At 41.8% G+C, this 21,322-nt stretch overlaps 1 protein-coding gene across 1 annotated transcript in view; it reads left to right on the forward strand.

Moving 5' to 3' along the window:
- LOC138964111 (cortactin-binding protein 2-like) overlaps positions 1-21,322 on the forward strand; it is a 164,984-nt gene that overhangs the window by 22,620 nt on the left and 121,042 nt on the right. The window contains exons 4-7 of the mRNA XM_070335991.1: positions 3,636-3,743; positions 4,188-4,364; positions 5,078-6,217; positions 13,440-13,578. Of these exons, the coding sequence (XP_070192092.1) occupies positions 3,636-3,743; positions 4,188-4,364; positions 5,078-6,217; positions 13,440-13,578 (1,564 nt within the window). The remainder of the gene's footprint in view (positions 1-3,635; positions 3,744-4,187; positions 4,365-5,077; positions 6,218-13,439; positions 13,579-21,322) is intronic.

The raw sequence follows: 21,322 nt of genomic DNA on the forward strand, positions 1-21,322 counted from the left end.
TCTGTGATAGAAACTTTAACATTTCCGAGTCTATGGATTACGTCAGTCTCGGTCAAAAGTGTTCGACGTGTGCTATAGAAACTATTTGAAGACGTCACATTATGACGTAAGAGGGTTAGACGTCACGCAAAGGAATTACTGAAAGTCTCGGTCATTGTTATTGTGAGCGGGCCGAGACTACTTGGCAGATCCAGGGTCTCGCTTTCTTGCACAGTTTCACCTATGCTTACTGTGTGTGTGTGTGTGTGTGTGTGTGTGTGTGTGTGTGTGTGTGTGTGTGTGTATGTGTGACGGAGTGATTGAGTTTGTGTTACTGTTTGTCGATTTCTTACGTGAGCCTTGAAGGCTTCGCCTCTTGTTTTATTTAAGCTAGGATAGCCTAGGCCCCCAAACCCCTCCTGAAATTCTAAAATTTGTTTTCGTTTTCTGCATCCCACAAGGGACTTGGCGGCCCCTGTACCCCGACCCTCCAAAATGTTCGATGTTGGGAAAATGTTGACTCCCACCCATGAGATGGTGTTCCTCGTTTTGTTTGCAAGAAGCCCAAGAAATGTGTGTGTTTGAGATGCCAGGAGAGGCCTCCTCATATCCCTGAAAGGCTACATTTTTGCTTTCTTCCGGGGGGCTTGGCCCCCCTGGGCCCCCCACCAGGGCTTATCCCCTGCACCCCACCGGGGCCTAGGCGGCCCCTGAACCCTGGCCGGACTTTCCTTATTTTTATTTTGGATCAGTTTCACCCATGCATATGTCCATTAAACCAAAATATCCTTTAGAAAACAAATATCACTCGTAATCCATTCACACAAAAAGAGTGTTTGGCCTTTATACAATACATTTTTTGAGTCACTTGAGAAAAAGTGACTCTATGTAATCGGTCAGTGTTAGTCTGTCCGGCCGGCCGTCCATCCGGCCGGCCGTCCGGCCGGCCGGCCGTCCGTAGACACCACCTTAACGTTGGACTTTTCTCGGAAACTATCAAAGCGATCCGGCTCATATTTTGTTTAGTCGTGACCTCCAATGACCTCTACACTTTAACGATGGTTTCGTTGACCTTTGACCTTTTTCAAGGTCACAGGTCAGCGTCAAAGGAAAAATTAGACATTTTATATCTTTGACAAAGTTCATCGGATGTGATTGAAACTTTGTAGGATTATTCTTTACATCAAAGTATTTACATCTGTAGCCTTTTACGAACGTTATCAGAAAAACAAGGGAGATAACTAGCCTTTTCTGTTCGGCAACACACAACTTAACGTTGGGCTTTTCTCGGAAACTATAAAAGTGACCGGGCTCAAATTTTATGTGAACGTGACTCCCAGTGACCTCTACACTTTGACGTCTGCTTTGGTGACCTTTGACCTTTTTCAAGGTCACAGGTATGTCTTGAAGGAAAAAAATTGAAATATCATATCTCTGAAACTATTCATCGGATTTGATTCAAACTTTATAGGATTATTCTTTACATCAAATTATTTACATCTGTATTGTGTTGTGAATAGCAATTTCTTCCTGTCCATCTGATGCCTCATATAATATTCAGAACTGCGAAAGTGACTCGATCGAGCGTTTGCTCTTCTTGTTCATAAAACCCTGGGGAAGACCTGTTTTTCATTCGTTCCAATGCCCAGGACATTTCTGTTGCACTTATTAATCCCTCAATACTTATTTTCTGTTCTTCTGACTGTTGCGGAAACTCAACACCGTCAAAAAACTCCTCCATCAACTCTTCTTCAAAATAATTTTTTTTTTACTACAGTAAAACCTGTCTCTAACGGACACCCTTGGGGAATGGTAATACTGTCCCTATTAGACAGGTGTCCCTTCTTCACAGGTGGAGGGGCCGGGGCAATATTTTACAAAGAGCACGTAAAATGAACAAGACACTTTTTGTCAGTCCTGTAGTATGTATTTATTGGATTGAACATGAGACTCACTGAAAATGTGAGTAAACAAATGATACATGTAGCAAACAACAACAACAACAACAACAACATCATCCCCCACCCCCCCCCCCCCCCCCCCCCACCTAACCCGTTCCCTACACACACTGTGCATCAAACTTACGCAAGTCGGACGTCACAAAGCTAAAAATAGCTGACTCTTCATCAGTCATTCAACGGGAAATTCCGCAGTGTGTCTCGACCAAATTGGGTCAGCTCTTGTTTCATTCAGTTTTTCTAGTCTCAGCATAAATGCATGGAACAAAAATTTAGCTGTGTTAACTATTGTTTCCTTCGAACGATTGCTTACAAAGAGAGAGAGATCATCACGTCTTCTTTTTCCGATTTGATCCTCGCGATCTGTGTTTTACCACATCCCATCTCCTTCGCCACATCTTGGCATGATTGGCCGCTATCTAGTTTTTTCAAGGCAGCGACACGCTGCTCTAAAGTCAACGCTTTTCTTTTTCCTGCTGGAGATTCCATTTTCAAACACAGTAGTCTACTGTTGCTTTTGATTGTGACTGTATCCACAATGCGGAAAAGCGAAAGTGAGTGAGCGAAAGTGGGTCTCCATCTAAACAAGCCACTGATTGGTCAGAAAAGGGACAGGACAACCAATCAACAACCATTTGTGCTACGGCTACGGCTGCCGAGCACTGTCTGCATAACAGTCGAGTTTTCGAAGTTGCGTTTTTATGTACGTTGTGTCCGTTTGTGACAGTGTTTACACTTCCTACGGTCCGAAAAATCGTGTCCGCGTCCGTAAGTGGCAGGTGTCCGCCCGTTAAAGGTTAGTTATTGTTGAAATCGTGTTCGTGCCATGATAAACTGTCCGTATGTAGCAGGTGGCCGTTACAACAAGGGTCCGCTAGACTCAGGTTTTACTGTATACCGATCCTTAAAAAATATAACCTGTACCTTCAACATTTCTTGTTGGTCAGTTATCATAATTATGACAGTCATTTTTTTCTTTTTGCAAATTCAAAAATCACCTTGAATTTTTTTCTCCATTGAATAAATTTCATTCGTGCCCCTGTCTGAGCTCCTTTTGCTTCTCTAACCACATATATTTCCAATTCAGACTTTTACATATCTTTGCGACACATTAACTCCAAATTGTCGGGGTCTTCAACGAGGGTTTATTCAATAACATTCCAATCGTCCTGCAACTGTAAATATCTATTTTTCAACAAACAATGCTTCTCTTCACAATATCCAATACAAAATTCTGTTATCTTTATTTTACAAAAATCCCATTTTAGTTGATCAACATTTTGCTCAACAAATTCATCCAATAACAAATTTAATGTGTTCAACAAAAATCTCATCATAAAAGTTTAAAACAGATTTTCGTTAAATTTCCAATATTAAGGACCGTGCTGAAACTGTGAAATATTATACACAATGCTCTCTAACCCGTGATCTGACTGTGATACTGAATAAATATTTGACTCGTGAATTTTATTTAATACAATATCGGTTCCAAAAAAATAATCTAACCGTTGTGCTATAAATGGGTTTTTCCTTGACCACGTACATTCTTTTAAATCTGTATTAGGTATTAGAATTAAATTTAGTTACTCATAGTCATATAGTTGCACTCTGGAATACTGGTGCCAGTTGAAGCATTACAGTCACTTCTAATGAATGCTGCAGTTATTGAGCTAATGAGTTTATGTGTCTCTTATTCAGGTCTGTTCAGAGTTAGAGGATGAGAAACGGAAACATGCGCAAGATACAGCCCAAGGGGATGATGTCACTTATATGTTGGAGAAAGAGCGCGAGCGCCTGAGGCAAGAGGTATATTACATGACCTTTTTAGTCTGTTTTAAGTGGACAGTTATTAAAGACAGAAGCTGAGAAATGTCAATGAAGTTGGCATCTGTATGTGTAGTTTTGGCAGTCAGGGTGGTGGTAGTGTGTGTGTGTGTGTGCGTGTGCATGGGTGGACACCCCCCAGCAAGGGTGCTGCCCCTGCACCCCACCAGGATCTTGGCGGCCTCTAGACCCTGGCCTTCCAAATTGAACATTTTGGACTCCCACCCATGGTGTGTGCGTTTGTGTGTGTGAAGAAAAATATTTTATATAAAACAGAACATAAGAGTTTTCAAGTCAGTAGTTGGCTGAGTCTGGTTCATTGCTGATTTGTATTACTGCCATGAACCTCAAACAGTACATTTCATTTTCAAGAGGCCTCTTTCAGTGGTGTTGAGAGTTGCTTCTATGGGAGATTGTGTATTTCAGATTGACTTTGAGAAGTCCAACTGTAAAAAACTTGAGAAAGACCTTCGACGTACTCTAGCTGCCCTTGAAGAAGAACGTGCTTCTGCAGCCAGGCACAAACAGGTTGCCTTACTGTTGCTGAAAGAACGGAAGCACATTTTGCAAAAACTATCAGTGCAAAAACAGACATCAACACAGGTAACAAAGCCCCTGCCACCCGCCTTTTGAGTAACATGGAGTGTCTTGAACGTTTTACTTTTGTGATTAGCTTAACACTGTCTAGGCAGCTGTCTGTGAAATCTTAAAATGAGCCACTTTTCTGAAGTGACTGTAACAGTTAGACTGGCAAAACCTTTTCCCATCATGAAAATAAATCTGCTTCTGTTTTAAATGCAAACATACTGAAAGAAAAGACAGTTTGAGCAATTTGTCAATATCTCAGCCATTATTATGTATACTATGCTTGACTTTCAGATACATTGCACACTTACTGGTGCTGGCACACCCTTGCAGCAATGTGTTTCAGAAATAACTGGGAGTCAGGTTGATTTTGTCTGAAGCAAAGTTGTGCATGTGTTTCTCTGTTCCAAGTTGTGCTTGTGTTTCTCTGTTCAGTAAAAATAATGTCTTTTAAATGTCTACAGGGAGGGTTTCTTGTTTTAATCAGGAAGTGGATATGTATTCTGTCTGTAATGTCAGCATGTCATGCTTTTGTTGTGGAACAATGTCGTGCAGAGAGTAAGGGTCAACATGGGTAGCTTTGCAATTTGATCCAGACAGTAAACTTAGCCTTTTTTTCACTCAGTGTTAGGGTTAATGGTAGTATTCTGCATCTTCTGTGTGCAACCTGCCTTGCAATGTATGAGTGCAATGTAGGTAAGGTCCTCATACTGTGATGTATTTTTGTGCAGGGCGATGACAGCTTTGATGAGCTGAGGACAGATGACATGAGAGAGGGGCTTGATGCTGAAACTCAGCGATCTTTAGCCATGGAGGCAGCACTGGAGCAGCAGCTAGGGGAATTTGAGGCAGAGAGGGCAGCACTAAGGGCTGGCCTGGATCAAGAGCAGGGTCGAACTCGTGATCTTGAGGCACAGGTGGAGACCCTGCAGCAACAAGTACAGAGAATGGCTGCTCGCACGTCAGTGGATTCCATTGAGATCAAGTCAGGCGTCTCTCCTCGCTTGTCTGCCTCTTCTCCCCTGTCTTCCCCTTTCACCTGCCAGCCATCTGGCCTCGTGTCTCCCAGTGTCAGTCCCAGTGCCTACACTGCCAGCTCAAGCCCCCCACCCTCTTGGCCTAGCCTAGCACTGACCGCTACACCTCTGGTAGGCCGACCTGTGGCCGTCATAGGGGGCAGCACCTCTGCTCCTGTCATGCGGCAAGTGCCCAAGGTCCTAGAAGGGGGGCGCATAGGCTCAAGTTCACCGGAGCGTGAAGTGATTCACCGACCAACAGACTCTCTAGTGCGCAAAGTGCAATACGGAAGTGGCGGAGGGGGGTACGTGGAGAGACAGGGTGGCGGTGTGCTGTCCACAAGTCCCCGAGGGGAGGCGCGGGTTGTGACAGTGGGTAGCTCAGGGCCGGAGTCTGGAACGCTGGTAGTGGGCAGTGGGAGTGCAGGAGGAGGGACTGGAGCCCGCGTCAACATTTCCCCGGGCAACAGTGCCACTGTGGTCACCCAGGGAGGGGGAAAAATTTCCTTCCATGTCTCGCCAGGGGCGGGGGGAGTGAACACAGTGGGTAGTGGATCTGGTTCACCTCGCAGGACTGCTGCTGTAGCTGCAAGCACAATGTGTGCTGGCCGAGGAACTCCGCCCCCCGTTCCTCCCAACAAGCCCAACATAGCCCCGTCCAACCCGGTGGCCGGAGTCAAGCCAGCACCACCCCCCAAGGTGGCTGTGATGGGGCGTGAGCGCAGTGGCATGGACAGTAAAGTGGTGCAGATCCCGGTCAACGTTATGGCTTCCCCAGCATCCTCTACCTCCTCTAGTCCCAGCTCCAGCTCTCAGTCATCGCGAGAAAGCTCACCTATAAGGAAAACCGCGCAGGTTTGTGTTCATGCCAAATGAAAGGAAATCATACCCTAGACGGCATGTTCATCATTTCACCTTACCATGCCAACCTACTTGATAACCAGTTTACAGTTTCATGTAGTTCTAGTTAATGAATCTTTTATCATTGGCTGTTTGATTCTTCATAAGAGCATATATGGAGATACTGCAACATTGTATTTTGCTCTGGTGAACTACTGAACCATTGATGAGTATGCTGCGTCTGTTCAATATTTATGTGAGAATAAGATAGCAAATTATTCGAGGAAAAAAAGCTCTTGTTGGCTGTTCTCCTTCCATTTGATTCTCACAGACAAGTGTTTTCTTGAGCTGGTGATGCTGTGCATTTTCTGTTTACTAGTTATCTCTCCCTTAGCCTCTTACTGATACTTTCATTTTAAGAACATGTTTAAGAAATCGGAAAGTTTGGTGCTTTCCATGTAGGAAGGTTGTTTCAAAACATTACCCTAAGGAGTGGTGCAAAATTATACACAGTTTCACTAGTTTCAATGTAACTATCAGAGTTTTTGGCTGGATATGAAATTTATTTTTGCAAAAGCAGTAGAAAAAAATGTATGTTTTATTGGGAGTTTTATCAACAAATAAAAGATCTTTGACGGATTGAGACTCTAGAAAGGTGCACGCTGTCGTTCAGATTAAACCCTTTCTGCACTTAGATCAGACTTCTATCTGATCTTTCCTGAAAAGCAAGCACATGCACCATCTTTTTGTTGTCTTGAAGTACTGTGACTTTTCTGTACGTTGTGGACGCTCATCATTTTTGTGATCTGCTCAAAATATCAGTGTTTCGTCTTCTCAGCCTGTTTCCCTCAGAATCCCAGTATTAATTTGTTTGGGAGATGGGTAAAGGGCAAATAGTTCTTTGATTTGAAACTGATATGCCCAGCTCTGTTTTGTTTGGTTGTTTGTCTATTTTGCTTTCCCATCCAACTGTTGTTTGTTGAGATCAGCTGCTGTATGTGTTTTGCCTTACAAATCATCATTTAATTGGTTTGTTGTGAAGTATTGTTGCATCCATCATGTAGCACTAATGTTGAGCTGTGCCTCTGTTCTCTCCTATGATACACCAGGACTCTAGAAGTTCTTGGCTGGGGTTGGCTCACCTCTGGCTGTAATGTTGTGAGTCTGTTAACTGCCTCTCAACTGTCTGCCTGCCCTTTCCACCTTTCCTGCAGGTTCTGCACTCTGTTGCTTGCATGCCCTTCATTGCATTCATGCACCTTTTCACCTTCACTTTTGCGTATTTGACTCATTTGAAAACTCTGATGCGTTATTTCAATGTGACGCTAAAATGTGCACATGTCCAAATGTCCTGGCTTTATCCGCTTTGGAAAATTGCTTGTCGAAAGACCTTCTATACATCAAAACTAATGAGACAGTCAATCGACCATGGGTTAGACCAAATCTTCAAATTAAGAAATAATATGCATCAGTGACCAAAGACCGAGGCCTAGAACAACACTGTACTATTGTTGAAAAATACAATGTAGATAGAGGGGAAACACAAAAGCAGAAGAACCTAGGTAGCGGATTGGATGAGAAGTAGTACCATTTTGCACTTCAGTAGCTAGTGGAATTAGGCTTGTTTTATGGTGGTACATGTACCTGCAATGAAACAGCCCTGAAAGTCTGAAATTGTACTAGCCAGAGGAAATATTTCACAAGCCTACGTAACAACGGGCTCTAACCAAATTTAAGTAACTGACCACAACTTATACACAGTGTTATGCACTTACTGTACTTTCTTATTTTGAACAATGCCACACAACTACAGTACCCGGACATAAACACCCAACAAATAAAATGTTTTGCTTTTGGGGTGTGGGGAAAAAAAGCAGTATGAACAGCGTACTGCAATAGTTTTTCCATGCTTTCTTTGTGTTTGTTTTTTTAATACATTTTGTTGCAAAATGATTCTCGTAAAATAAATCAGCAAAATATTAGTGTACCCACTTCAAATGTAAGCATAAATTACTAGAAGCTAAGCTTAACCCATCAGGTTGTTACTGTTAGTTTGTTTTGCAAGTTGGTATGTACATACATTATTTTCAATGAATTTTTCAAACAAAATTACGGAAACTTCTCTTTAAAAAAAAATCTAATACATATGTTCAGTCTTGTACTGCCTACATTTGATCTTTAAAATAAATGAGGCACAGCTATGTAGCAGTAGCAAGGGGTAAACTTTTAATTTTATGAAAGTTGTCCACCAACTTAATCCATCTTGAATATGCCACACATCAGAAAAGTGTGCTTGCCCAGTGGCTACTTTTACTTCTTTTTATTTGAAAACTCACACAAGCAGAAAATCAAATGTGTCAAAACAAACAGCAATAAGCAAGTGAGCTCTGAAGTCAGTGATGGTACGAAATAGTAATTTATTTTAATATGACTGTAGAACACTTGTACATCATTGAGCTGAGAAATTGCATGCCAGCATTTGACAATACAGTCAGGAGGGCATGATGTTAGTATTACATATTAATTAATGGGCATTATCTTGACCACACCAATAAACGCGAAGAAAGGAAGAGGAAGGGGGTGGAGGTAGTCTGGATCAAAAGGAAAGAGGAAGGTGTAGTACCTTTGTACCATCTTAGAGCTGTCCCACAACAATTAAGTAGAAGTGCAATGCCAAGGCACTGCATACCCCCAGCGGAGGACAAATCCCTTCTCTCTCTCTCTCTCTCTCTCTCTCTCTCTCTCTCTCTCTCTCTCTCTCTCTCTCTCTCTCTCTCTCTCTCTCTCTCTCTCTCTCTCTCTCTCTCACACACACACACACAAACACACACACACACACATGTACACACCCCAAGTCACAAACACACACGCACACACACACACACACACACATACACACTGACTCACACAAATCTCATATACACAAAACACACACTCATACGCATACAGACAGACGGACACACACACCCTTGCAAACACACACACACACACACACACACACACACACACACACACACACACACTCACGCTCACTCACTCACACCGGCATACTCACTCACTTACTCACGCAAACTTCATACACACAAAAAACACACTCATAAGCACATATAGACAGACGGACACACACACCTTAAACAAACTAACACACATACACACTCATACACACGGACATACACATAAACACCCCACCCTCTCTCTCTCAAACCCCCCCCCCCTCCACCACACACTCTCTCTGTGTCTTACACACACGCGTACACACTCACACATGCATGCACACACACATAAATAACCACACTCTCTCTCTCTCTTTCTCTTACACACACACACACACACACACACACACACACATACAAACACCCACACCCACGTACATACACACACACACACACAATAATACTAACACATGTGCACACACACAGCGCACGAGACTGAGAGAAAGATCGCAGAGAGGGGATGACATCATGATCAATCAATCAATGACGCTTATATCGCGCATATTCCGTGGGTACAGTTCTAGGCGCTCTGCAGTGATGCCGTGTGAGATGAAATTTTATACGGCCAGTAGATTGCAGCCATTTCGGCGCATATTTACCTTTCACGGCCTATTATTCCAAGTCACACGGGTATAGGTAGACAATTATTAACTGTGCCTAAGCAATTTTGCCAGGAAAGACCCTTTTGTCAATCGTGGGATCTTTAACGTGCACACCCAATGTAGTGTACACGGGGGGAGGGTTCGGACACCGAAGAGAGTCTGCACACAAAGTTGACTCTGAAATAAATTTCCGCCGAACCTGGGATCGAACTCACGCTGACAGCGGCCAACTGAATACAAATCCAGCGCGCTACCAACTGAGCTATATCCCCGCCCATTGACATCAAAGTCTTTCGGCGTCATCTTCTTACGTGAGCTTAATCCATAGACTTGGAAATTATGGAATTTCTACCCTGCCAAAGCGGCCTTGGGTGGCGTTTGCTCAAAAAACATGTCACCCACCGTATTTTAGTTAGTATGTTCCCAATTTTTGGTGAACTTCCATCTCCAACTGTAGCCCCTGCTCGTGCACAACGAATCCTTCTCTATCATGTATTATCGGCATGAACATTTCTCAAGTTGATTACAGTATAGCGTTTGTGGGATACCAAGGTAGGGGAGGGGTGGCCAAAAGCAGGAGTGGGTGTCATATTGTTACTTGTGGCTGACCCACAGCCACAGAAGAGAAGTTTGGGGATAGGGGAGGGGGGTGGGTGGCCCCAGTGGGAAAGTAGGTCAAGCAGTTGGGGGTGGATGGCAGGTTGTCTTTTCTGGCATTTGGTAGCTTTAACTTTTTACTGGCCAGTTCATTGTTTCTACTTGCCATGGCCAGTAAACTACTCGCCACTTCCAGGGCTGTGAAAGGACACCCTTGGAACCAGCTAGACGTGTACCTACTATGCAGGTGGCTTTTCATTACACTTACAGGTAGATTTGGGTCAAAATAGTAGACAAAGGGGCAATATGGGGTGTCTTTTTATGGAATATATGTCCTCTCATCAGAGGAGCCTGGCAAAGCTGTAGTTTGTATCAATATGCCATCTTTAAAAATCTAATTGACAGCATGCATTTATTTGCTTGTCAGAATTACCAACACTTTTATCCATTTAGATTCCTTGGGTGGAGATCTCAGGCAGGTTTGTTTTCAGTTAGAATACTGTGAAATTGAAAACACGTCCTACAGTCATTTTGAGAATACTGTCAGAAAAATGCCAACAGAAATGTCAATGACAATGTTATACTTATATAACATGGGTATCTTCATACTGATGATAACTATGCGATAGCATAATCGTGTGCCATCGTCTGTTTTCCCTGTCTGGCATTATGTTTGCCATGAAGTAGTAAAGACATGGACAAAATCTACGAAGTCATGTCCTTTTGTTCAAGAGGCATAGTTTATTTGTTTATGAACTCTTAACATTGAAAATGGTCCTAAATGACAGAAAACTGGCTGAATTTCAATGTACCTAAGATTTGTTAAAATGAGTACAAATCGTGGATTATTTTCTTCTGTCTGAATGTGAATAAAAATTGGGCACGAAAATCTATTTTAGTAACAATGTCATAGTGTCACGTGACTCTTCAGACAATTTTATGTTAATCTTTTGCATACCATAATTATAAGACCTTTTTCAATTCTGCACAAAATTATATACAACACAAAAATATGCGTTCAGAACTGCATTCTCGATGAGCTTTTGAAAAACCTCATGTAATGAAATGGAGAAAACAAGGGAAATAGCAAGAATTGTTGAGAGTTAATGTCTGTAAAATTTAGAAAATGGAGAAAAGCAATGCTGTTGGAATTTGGAAGGCAGAATTTTTAATTTGCTTTGCCTGCTGGTAGTTTTCAGATGTTACTACTTGCTTGATGGCTTTCTGATCAACTCAGGCAAGTGGATTTGTGTAGCCATGCTAATTTTTACATTTAGTCAAGTTTTGACTAAATGATTTAACATGGATGGGGAATCGAGACAAGGGTGGTGGTGGTGGTGTGTGTGTGTGTGTGTGGACCGATCTTCTTGAGTGTTCCTGAGAATAATGTCCCCAGACATTTTTTTCATTTTTTACATTTAGTCAAGTTTTGACTAAATGTTTTAACATAGAGGGGGAATCGAGACGAGGGTCGTGGTGTATGTGTGTGTGTGTGTGTGTGTGTCTGTCTGTCTGTCTGTCTGTCTGTCTGTCTGTCTGTGCGTGTGTGTGTAGAGCGATTCAGACCAAACTACTGGACCGATCTTTATGAAATTTGACATGAGAGTTCCTGGGAATGATATCCCCGGACGTTTTTTTCTTTTTTTCGATAAATACTTTTGATGACGTCATATCCGGCTTTTTGTAAAAGTTGAGGCGGCACTGTCACACCCTCATTATTCAATCAAATTGATTGACATTTTTGTAAAGCAATCTTCGACGAAGGCCGGACTTCGGTATTGCATTTCAGCTTGGTGGCTTAAAAATTAATTAATGACTTTGGTCATTAAAAATCTGAAAATTGTAATAAATTTTTTTTTAATATAAAACGATCCAAATTTACGTTCATCTTATTCTACATCATTTCCTGATTACAAAAACATATAAATATGTTATATTTGGATTAAAAACAAGCTCTAAAAATTAAAAATATAAAAATTATGATCAAAATTAAATTTCTGAAATCGATTTAAAAACAATGTCATCTTATTCCTTGTCGGTTCCTGATTCCAAAAACATATAGATATGATATGTTTGGATTAAAAACACGCTCAGAAAGTTAAAACGAAGAGAGGTACTGAAAAGCGTGCTATGCAGCACAGCGAAACCACTACCGCGCTGAACAGGCTCGTCAGTTTCACTCCGTTATGCACAAGCGGCGGACTACGGTCATTGTGAAAAAATGCAGTGCGTTCAGTTTCATTCTGTGAGTTCCACAGCTTGACTAAATGTAGTAATTTCGCCTTACGCGACTTGTTTGTAAATGTCTTTGATGACGTCATATCCGGCTTTTTGTAAAAGTTGAGGCGGCACTGTCAATCTTAATTATGGATTAATCTCAGTTTTCTATCAAATTGATTTAAATTTTGGTCACGCAATCTTTGACGAAACTTGGACTATGGGATTGCATTTCAGCTTGGAAGCTTAATAATTAATGAATGAGTTTGGTCATTAAAAATTGCAAAATTTGAATAAAAATAAAATGTTGAGTAATTGATCTATAAATGATTTCATCTTATTCTTTATCATCTCTTGATTGCAAAAAAATATATAGATATGTTATGTTTGGATTAAAAACAAGCTTGGAAAAGTAAAAAGAGTAGAGCAAAACGCACTTTCCTGCTATACGCTACTGTGCTATATTGGCTTTTCACTTTCTGTGAGTGAACGTGTTGGCCAGGCTGCGGGGTATGTAATTGACAACGCTGTTGAGTGTTGTCTAAGTGCAAAAGTGCGTTGCATTCAATTTAATTCGGTGAGTTCGACAGATTGACTAAATGTATTAATTTTGCATCACGCGACTTGCTTCTTCTTTGCTGCTCATTATCCTCCATTCTATCTGTCTGTTTATGTTGTTGTTTTCTTTGTGTTATAGTTAAGTAACATAGTGCCTGTGTTTGTGCCTATAGTTTATTTTCGTAGGTTTAGCTCCTTTGTGCATTGATGTTGTTGATTTTGTTTGCATTTTGATGTTGTTGCATGGTGCATGTGGTGGTCTCCTTGCAGTGTCCCCCACCCTGTGTTGAAATGGAAGTGGCCACAGGTGCCACTCCTAACACAAGTGTAGCCAGCCCTGCGGCCACACTGGACTTTCTAGGGCCTGAAATGGCTAATCTGCAAGAGTTGCTAGCTTCTCTGTCCACAGGTAACTACTTTCACTCATTTTCATGTGTTGGACTCAATAGTTTATGCATGTTGTTGATCTTAATGGCACCACATTCAGCAGCAGGATGAGGGGTAGAGCGGTAAGGGAATTCAGTCTCTGATGAAGCTGGCTGCCAGACATTCTAACTGCAAGAGTGTCATGTTCACTAACACTAACAGGCATGTGGGCTTCGCCACACCAGTCCTTTGAAGTCAGACACCATCTTGACTGGCAGGTGTCCTCTTGACAGTAACAAAACTTGTGAAATGGATCTACGTCAATGTAAACAGTGCATTGTTTTTGACAATTTTTCTAGTCACTCATTCACAAGTGGAATCTAAACAAAAAGTATTGATGATAGACGACTTTGGTGAATAAGGAATTGACTTGGTTGTTATTGGCATGTCTGCTGACTGACCTAGTAAATAGCAGTCTCACGGAGCAGTTTAAAAGTGATGAGGCCAAAGAATCTCAGCTGGTATTACATCCTCCTACATCAATGCAAATTTTAGTCACAAGCGCCTGGGCCAATCAGAAGAGGCCTTAAGATGGTCTTATTTGGAGTTGCTTTCGAGCTCTGATTTGAAAGCTTTTTTGAGGTCCTGGATGTAGTGAAACTTCTTGGCAAATAGTTTGATTTTCAAAGATGGTATAACCAGGAATCACAAGGGGTGAGGTAAGGTCTGAATAATGTGTAAGGCTAAAATGGGATCATTTGGACTTTTAGGAATGGAGTTACGACCCTTCTTTTGTGGAGACTGGGATTTTCATGGAGGAGAACGGTGTTCTGGGTTTTACAGTTTGGTCGCTGACTGCTAAACTTGTGAGTAAGTTTGGGTAAAAAGGTTTCTGCATAGTATGTGATAATGACAGTGTTTTTACCAGACAGAATATCGACATCGGCCGTGGTAGAAAAATACAGCTAATAGCCATGTTTCTGCTTTGAAAACCTTGCTTACAAATTTGGTTTATCTTGTCATTTTTGTCCAGATACGCTTTGTTTTTGTGTTTTCTGGCAATAAAGCAAAATGGAAACTAAAGTCTCATAATCAGGAACTACAGTCAACACAAGTTTGGGTCTACTGGGTTCCAAACGATTGAGCAGATCGTGTGCAATAGGAACCTGTTGCTTCTTCCGTTCCCCTGTCAGCTAATGAAGCACCCATTTTGCGGCCAGCTTTTGAAGCGGAAGATTGTTGTGTAGGATACTCTGGACTGTTCCACTTAAAAGTTAAAATCTTGCACGTATACTCGTATGAACACGTTTTAATCTTAGTTCTTTAAGTTTTGACAAAGCAGCTACATTAATCTCGTTTGAAGCGCTCTTCAGAAGTCTTTTCGGCTTATCAGAGTTATTCCCCTTTTTCCCCATTTTTTAATTTCCCATTTCTTTTGTCAGATTGCAGAATATGGAGCAGCTTTGATTCGTGTAACTTTCTTCATTTTTGTAGAAATGTCCTTTGTGTCATTACACAGCTATACTCTTTCAAAGAAGTAAAGTTTTTCATGGTGCACAACCCAAAAGTAACGTATTTTGAAACCTCGTCATTTATGATGTAGCAACCCAATGACATCATCTCTGAGAGGTATTCCAGTTAATTGTTTGGCCTTTCAAATGTTACATTACTTTTTATTATCAGTGACCCCAGAAATTCATAAAAGCGGTTTGATCATTTTGTTTGGATCATACCTCATAGCAAGTGAAATTATAAAAGAAAAGTGAACTGCTATTTAAATATTTGTCTTGATCATCAGATTAATAGGGATTAAAAATGTATGTGAGAATTAACAGAAAATTGGTAAGGAAAGTTACACGCTTGCATGTAAACAAGCACACGTTCATGCATGCGCACAAACACATATGCAAACAATAGCAGTCGGCACACAATGTCATTCCTGAGCATAGTGAGTTTCGCAGTGTGGGTCTTCCCGGGTGAGAACCCACCTGTAAAATTCAAAAGAAACAGAAGTGCTTCCAAACTAATGATAGTGTGTTTCTTTGCAAATTGTGGCCACAATACCACCACACCACTTGAGGACAGAAACACAGTTATGGCTGACTGGTATGTCAACCACTGTTAGTCACTTAGTGTTATCCTAATTTCTTCAAGGCATGGTGTAAACGGTGTCCACGAACGGGTGTCTGTGGTCTACTGCTCTTTCACGAAAAACCCAGCGCGCACACAGCAGCTGTAACTTTTGAATTTCTAGCTGCCAATGATGTTCAGCTTTTCACCCACCCACCATATTCACATGACTTAGACCCCTGTGACAGGTTTTCGTTCCCTTCCGTCAAGAGGTAGTTGAAGGGAAAGCAGTATCAGAACGCTGAAGATGCCCAGCATTCTAGAGGGCATTATTTTTTTTACATACCCTAGTCAACGTGGTCGGGTGTTATGGACAGCTGGTTTGAGAAGATGGTACAATGTGTACAGGCTGAGGAGGGAATCTTTGGCAAACTGGAGTAGACAGATTGATAAGTGTTGTGGAAAACCCAGATTGCAAAACATAACGAGTGGCCCTCTTCAGGGGTAAAATACCCAAAAAGAGAAAATTTGACTTCGAAGTATTACACGTGAGTTCTTGAGCATGGGGATCGTGTTGACTTATCGGTTTCCGAGCCATACCATTCGAATATGTGTACTGTATGTTCTGTTGTTCTCACTATTCGAGGTAAGTTAAGTTGATAACTGACCCATAATGGTCCCGTTCACTTGAAAAGCGAAATCGAGTAGCATTAATTTCAAGTGTGACCGACATTATGTCGGCACTACAGTTCAAAAATGCATTGACCAATCACAGAAAGGCGCTGATGTCATTTCACGAAAGGATTTCCCTACTTGGGGTCCTGATTTGGCCTATATGGTCCGCTGGACCCAAAAAGCAACAACTAACTAACTAACTAACTAATTTCTCTACCAAGAATTTTGGTTTTGGAGATTTTGAAGATTTCGTTCGGGACGATGGCACTCTATGGTCGGGTTATTATATAAAGGGAAGCAAGCAGTTACAAACTGGCGTCGACAGAGCCAATGAAGGATAATATGAAGTTGTAAGATCATCTACCTGTGATATAGCACTAAAAAAACTGACCAATGAAAGATTGACTAAAAAGCAGACACATTGCAGAACATACCAGATGCAAGTGCAAGCCTACATATGATAATAACAAACCACTGGAACCCTGAGAATGCATAACAATTATTTCCTGGGAATGTGCTTGATATATATATATATATCCCATGAGCAGCTGCTTTGTCTCTGTAATGCCACTATGGGTATATACAGTCGAACTCGCTTAAGACGAATCACTGGGGATCGGGAAATAAGTTCGTCTTAACCGAAATTCGCATTAAGAGAATTGATTGATTTTTTTACTGTCACAATTTTAGAAGTAAAATTTAAAAAGTCGTGTAAAAGCATGTACATGCACATTCTGATCAATCTCCGATTTCATGGTGTCCACCAGTTCTGGTGCATGTACTACCCTGGCCAAGTTTCCTCTCAAGACATCAAAGAGACCGCCCCATAGATTAAACTCCCCATAGGTTAAACTCGGTCACTGACCCGGGTGCAGGAAGTGTTTCCTCTCTCATATGAAAGGGGAACCACCTCTCATAGCTAAAACTGGGTCAATGACCCCTGGGAAGAAGGTCAGTGTCTATAAAGAAGGCCACCCAGCCATCACAATGGACCTGCCTTTGACCTCGCCTCACACGCAGATCCTTTTGTGTTTGTTAAAAGAGGGGTTCGTTATGCAAATGATATGATATGTCGATCTCGGGACGAGTTTAAAGATTTCGCCATAAGCGTGAGTAAATTACAGACATTATGCATGCTTGGGAATCCAAAAAGTGCTCGTTATAAGCATAAATTCGTTACAAAGAATTCGTTTCAAGCATTTTTTTTAAGCATGAAGAAAGAGGTATTCAGTTGGGAACTTAAAACTAATACGTTATAAGTCAAAATTCGTAACTAGCGTGTTCGTTTTAAGTGGGTTCGACTGTATGTTGTATTTTTCGGCTTCAATAAATACATAATGGGCTCAAAAAAATACATCATAGTACCGATTCCGGTTTGGCCGAGGAACTATACTTCTGCCTACCCTTGACCCTGCACCGAACATGTTTCTGTGGATTGAAGAGCATTGCTCACATGGCTAAACAAAAGAAAACACAACATTCACAGAAGACAAAACCATGATACGTATCTGAGGTATGCGATTCAATAAACAAAGCGTTTATCTTTACACTTTGGGTGCAGGTCGAGTCAAAAAAGAACAAAAGCGAAGAATCAACTGATAGTGAGAGCAAACGAACCTCGCTGTTCTGATTGGAGGTGAAGCTAGAGTAACCTCCCTTCCACGAACACTGCACCGCTGATCTAAAAATGCACAGCTGATCTAACAAAACAAAAATTAAATGGCACGTTGCACTGACACAAGGTGAATCAATTAAACACTATGCAAGACTGAAAATGAAGTGGAAACAACTCTTAACTGCACAGCGGGTCGAGTTCTCCAAGCACAGTTTCATCTAACCTTACCGGCGAAACACAAAGTTCAGTTTGAACAGAAGCGCGATGATCGACAGACAAAACCATAACAATTACAAGGTAAATTAGCTTTCCTTGTGTAGCGAGCAGCGTCTGCAGAACGCACTCACACAAATGTCAACAGCACTGATTCTAAATCTACATTGCAACCTTAGGTAAATTCAGCGACACTCAATTAAACAATGATTGTACCATGTAAACAAACAACATGGTGCAAACATTCAGTCATGATTCACCCATCAATAGCAACAGCCTCAGTGCAGAACTCAAGAAGTCTGCAGCAAGCACTTCCATTCCTTTTTTCTTTAAAAGGCCCACAGTCCAACTACAGCATCAACATCAATATCTTTCCCACACAAGCAAGCTCCACAGCTACAATCACCAGCACACAGAGTACCATTATTCAACACAGATTCCCCAACCCCCCAAAAGGTGTGTGTGTGTGTGTGTGTGTGTGTGTGTGTGTGTGTGTGTGTGTGCAAGCTATTTCTGAGCGTTCAATGGCACGGGCATTGTCGGTGTTACCCAAAGGCAAAGGGGAAGAACCCTATTATCACTGACCGATTACCTTGAAGCTTGATTAGACTTTAGATCTGCAGCCAGAATACTGAGACTATCTTCTGCAAAGTTAAAAAATTAAACACATGATGTACGCTCAAAATCAAATAAGTTGTTTCAGACCTTTTTAATTTGACATCCAACCTAAGCAATTCACTCGCGCGCACGCGTGTGTGTGTGTGTGTGTTTGCGTACGGGTGGGTGTATGTGTGTGTTCGTGTCTCTCTGTGTTCAACAAGCAAAGATGCACTGCGTCAGTGTACCTTCTTCGCTGGCCGGTTCGCTTCGTCATCCAGCACAGGCCGTTTCATCCATTTTTCGAGCATGTCCAACTGTTTTGCTTTACACTGCAGTAAGTTCATGGTTATATGAAGGTATCCAAGAGCTCAGCAAACGTGTATTTCATCCTGATGGAGTAAAATCAGTCCAAACGGCATTCAACACGCAGTTTCAAGGAGCGGCCATGATACCGTTTTAGACAGAATTGACACTACCAGTATGGGTTGATCAACGCAAGCACGATCGGACAAATTAACTCAGAGAGATATTTATTTTTATGTCCTTTTTATCAAGTCCTTCGAGCAAAGTATTTGAAAATCTCGAACTCTAAGACGCTGCAACAACAACTTGTGTATTTCTGTGGCAGTAATGAGGATAATGTGATGAACAGCTTCAGCAGATTTGTGTTCTTCATGTTACAGAAGAGACGAACCCTTATAAATCAGGTTCAGTAACATGTCATCAGGGTCTTAATGTATTTGTTGAATTTTATGCGTGACTATAATTTATAACTGTGCAGATACTAGTATTGCTGTTATTTTAACCACAGATTGTAAGGGGCTGTGGCCTTAGACAATTAAAGATTTGTTCTTGTTCTCTCTCTCTCTCTCTCTCTCTCTCTCTCTCTCTCTCTCTCTCTCTCTCTCTCTCTCTCTCTCTCTCTCTCTCTCTCACACACACACACACAAACACATTGCATGGTCTAAAAGAATCTGTAATTGAGTGATTATGGATCAGAATTGAGTCCACTCAGCGCCAAAGTTTTAAATTTTGCAATCCAGAAAAACTCTTTTCCACCTGTCATCCCGGGTCGAACAAAAGACTTTCAATCCCAATGCATTCCATATCACCGAGAGAGTGGTCGGGCTGGTTGAAGTGCAATGTGAGAAGAGTACCCATGTTTTTCCCAATGTGTGAGCGGTGGAGATAGAACCTTTCTCTGAGACAGTCTGCCCCACGTACTGGGCACAATGGCATTTTTTTTACACGAAATAAGATAGATGATGTTGATGGTGTCACAGGTGAAGTGTTCTCTAAGAGTGAAAGTTTCACCTGTTTTACATGAATTGAATGTGGTGCACTCAATCAAGTGTTTTTCACCGATTACACATTTTTTTACGCTCACACCTGAAACACCCACGGTTGTTGTGTTTAGGAGGAAGAACTGTCAGCATTAGGATATTATGTATGGTCTTACAGTTTCTCTCCCCACAGATGGGCGTTTCAGGCAGAACATTTTTCATGTGTTCACTCTTGCTGATCAAGCTTTCCTGCAAACCATGCAACCACTGGCCGAGGGGAGGGTTGAGTGGGTTATGAGTGATGACGAAAGGGACTGTTTGTGGGAGTTTTTTTGCGATACGAAAGTCTCCTGTCTCCTTCTGTCATATTTTACAGTCTTTTTGCACAGAAATGTCTCTCCAGCTCATCGCACCTTTGTTAAAATTACTCCTCTTTTGAGCAGAGTCTTCTGAGTCTCAGAAATTGTGAGTAGGACAAATTTCTTTTGACGTGAGCTGGGTGACACAAGTTCTGGCACAGGTAGGCATGGCTGTCGGTAGGTGAGTCCCTTTGATATTCCCGCTGTGTATTTCAACAAGCCATATAAAAAATCACAAGTGTTGTAACTGGACTAATTGAAGACCCAAAAGACAAAGCACGATGGAAACATCACGCTTTACTTGTCTGTTCATATGAGCCACTGAGGACTTAACCTCTTCACATACCTTATTCTAATGGCACACCTGTTGATCTATGCCAAGTTGGTGCATTATGGCGGCGGCGCTGTCCCTGTCAGTTGAAAGCCTCTTACACTGATTTGTCTGAGTACCTAGTGGTTACACATGCATCTGCTGAGATCTCGGACACCTTCATCGTCTGCTGCACCGCAGAAGAGCTAGAAATGCTAGCAAAATACATGAAAGAGCCTGTCCACAGGACTCTTGTAGTCAATGTACCGATAAGAGTGTATGTACCGAAAAGAGCATGCCTGTGACTTCTCAGAGTTAGGCATGACTGACTGTAGCCTGAAAATTTTGCCAGTGCAGGTCAGATGGACTGAGTTTTTAAAAGATTACTAGTTTGACTTCTGTTTTAGTTGACAGAGCTGGCACAACGAGCGCACACACTCACACACCAAATGTTTGTCCTGTTGATCAAGAGAGAAATAGAACAGCGAATAGAAGGACACAGATAACAGTGGACGATTATGTCCCCAGAATATGACGAAATGGACGACAGACGTAATGCAATCTATGACGCTGTGATGATAGTCTCGGCAAGCCGAGACTAAAACTGAGCTTACTGAAAGACTCTCAACACAGAGGTATTCCGAGGCACATTAAGTCGACTG

Source organism: Littorina saxatilis, linkage group LG4 (assembly GCF_037325665.1).
Source record: "Littorina saxatilis isolate snail1 linkage group LG4, US_GU_Lsax_2.0, whole genome shotgun sequence".
NCBI lineage: Eukaryota > Metazoa > Mollusca > Gastropoda > Littorinimorpha > Littorinidae > Littorina > Littorina saxatilis.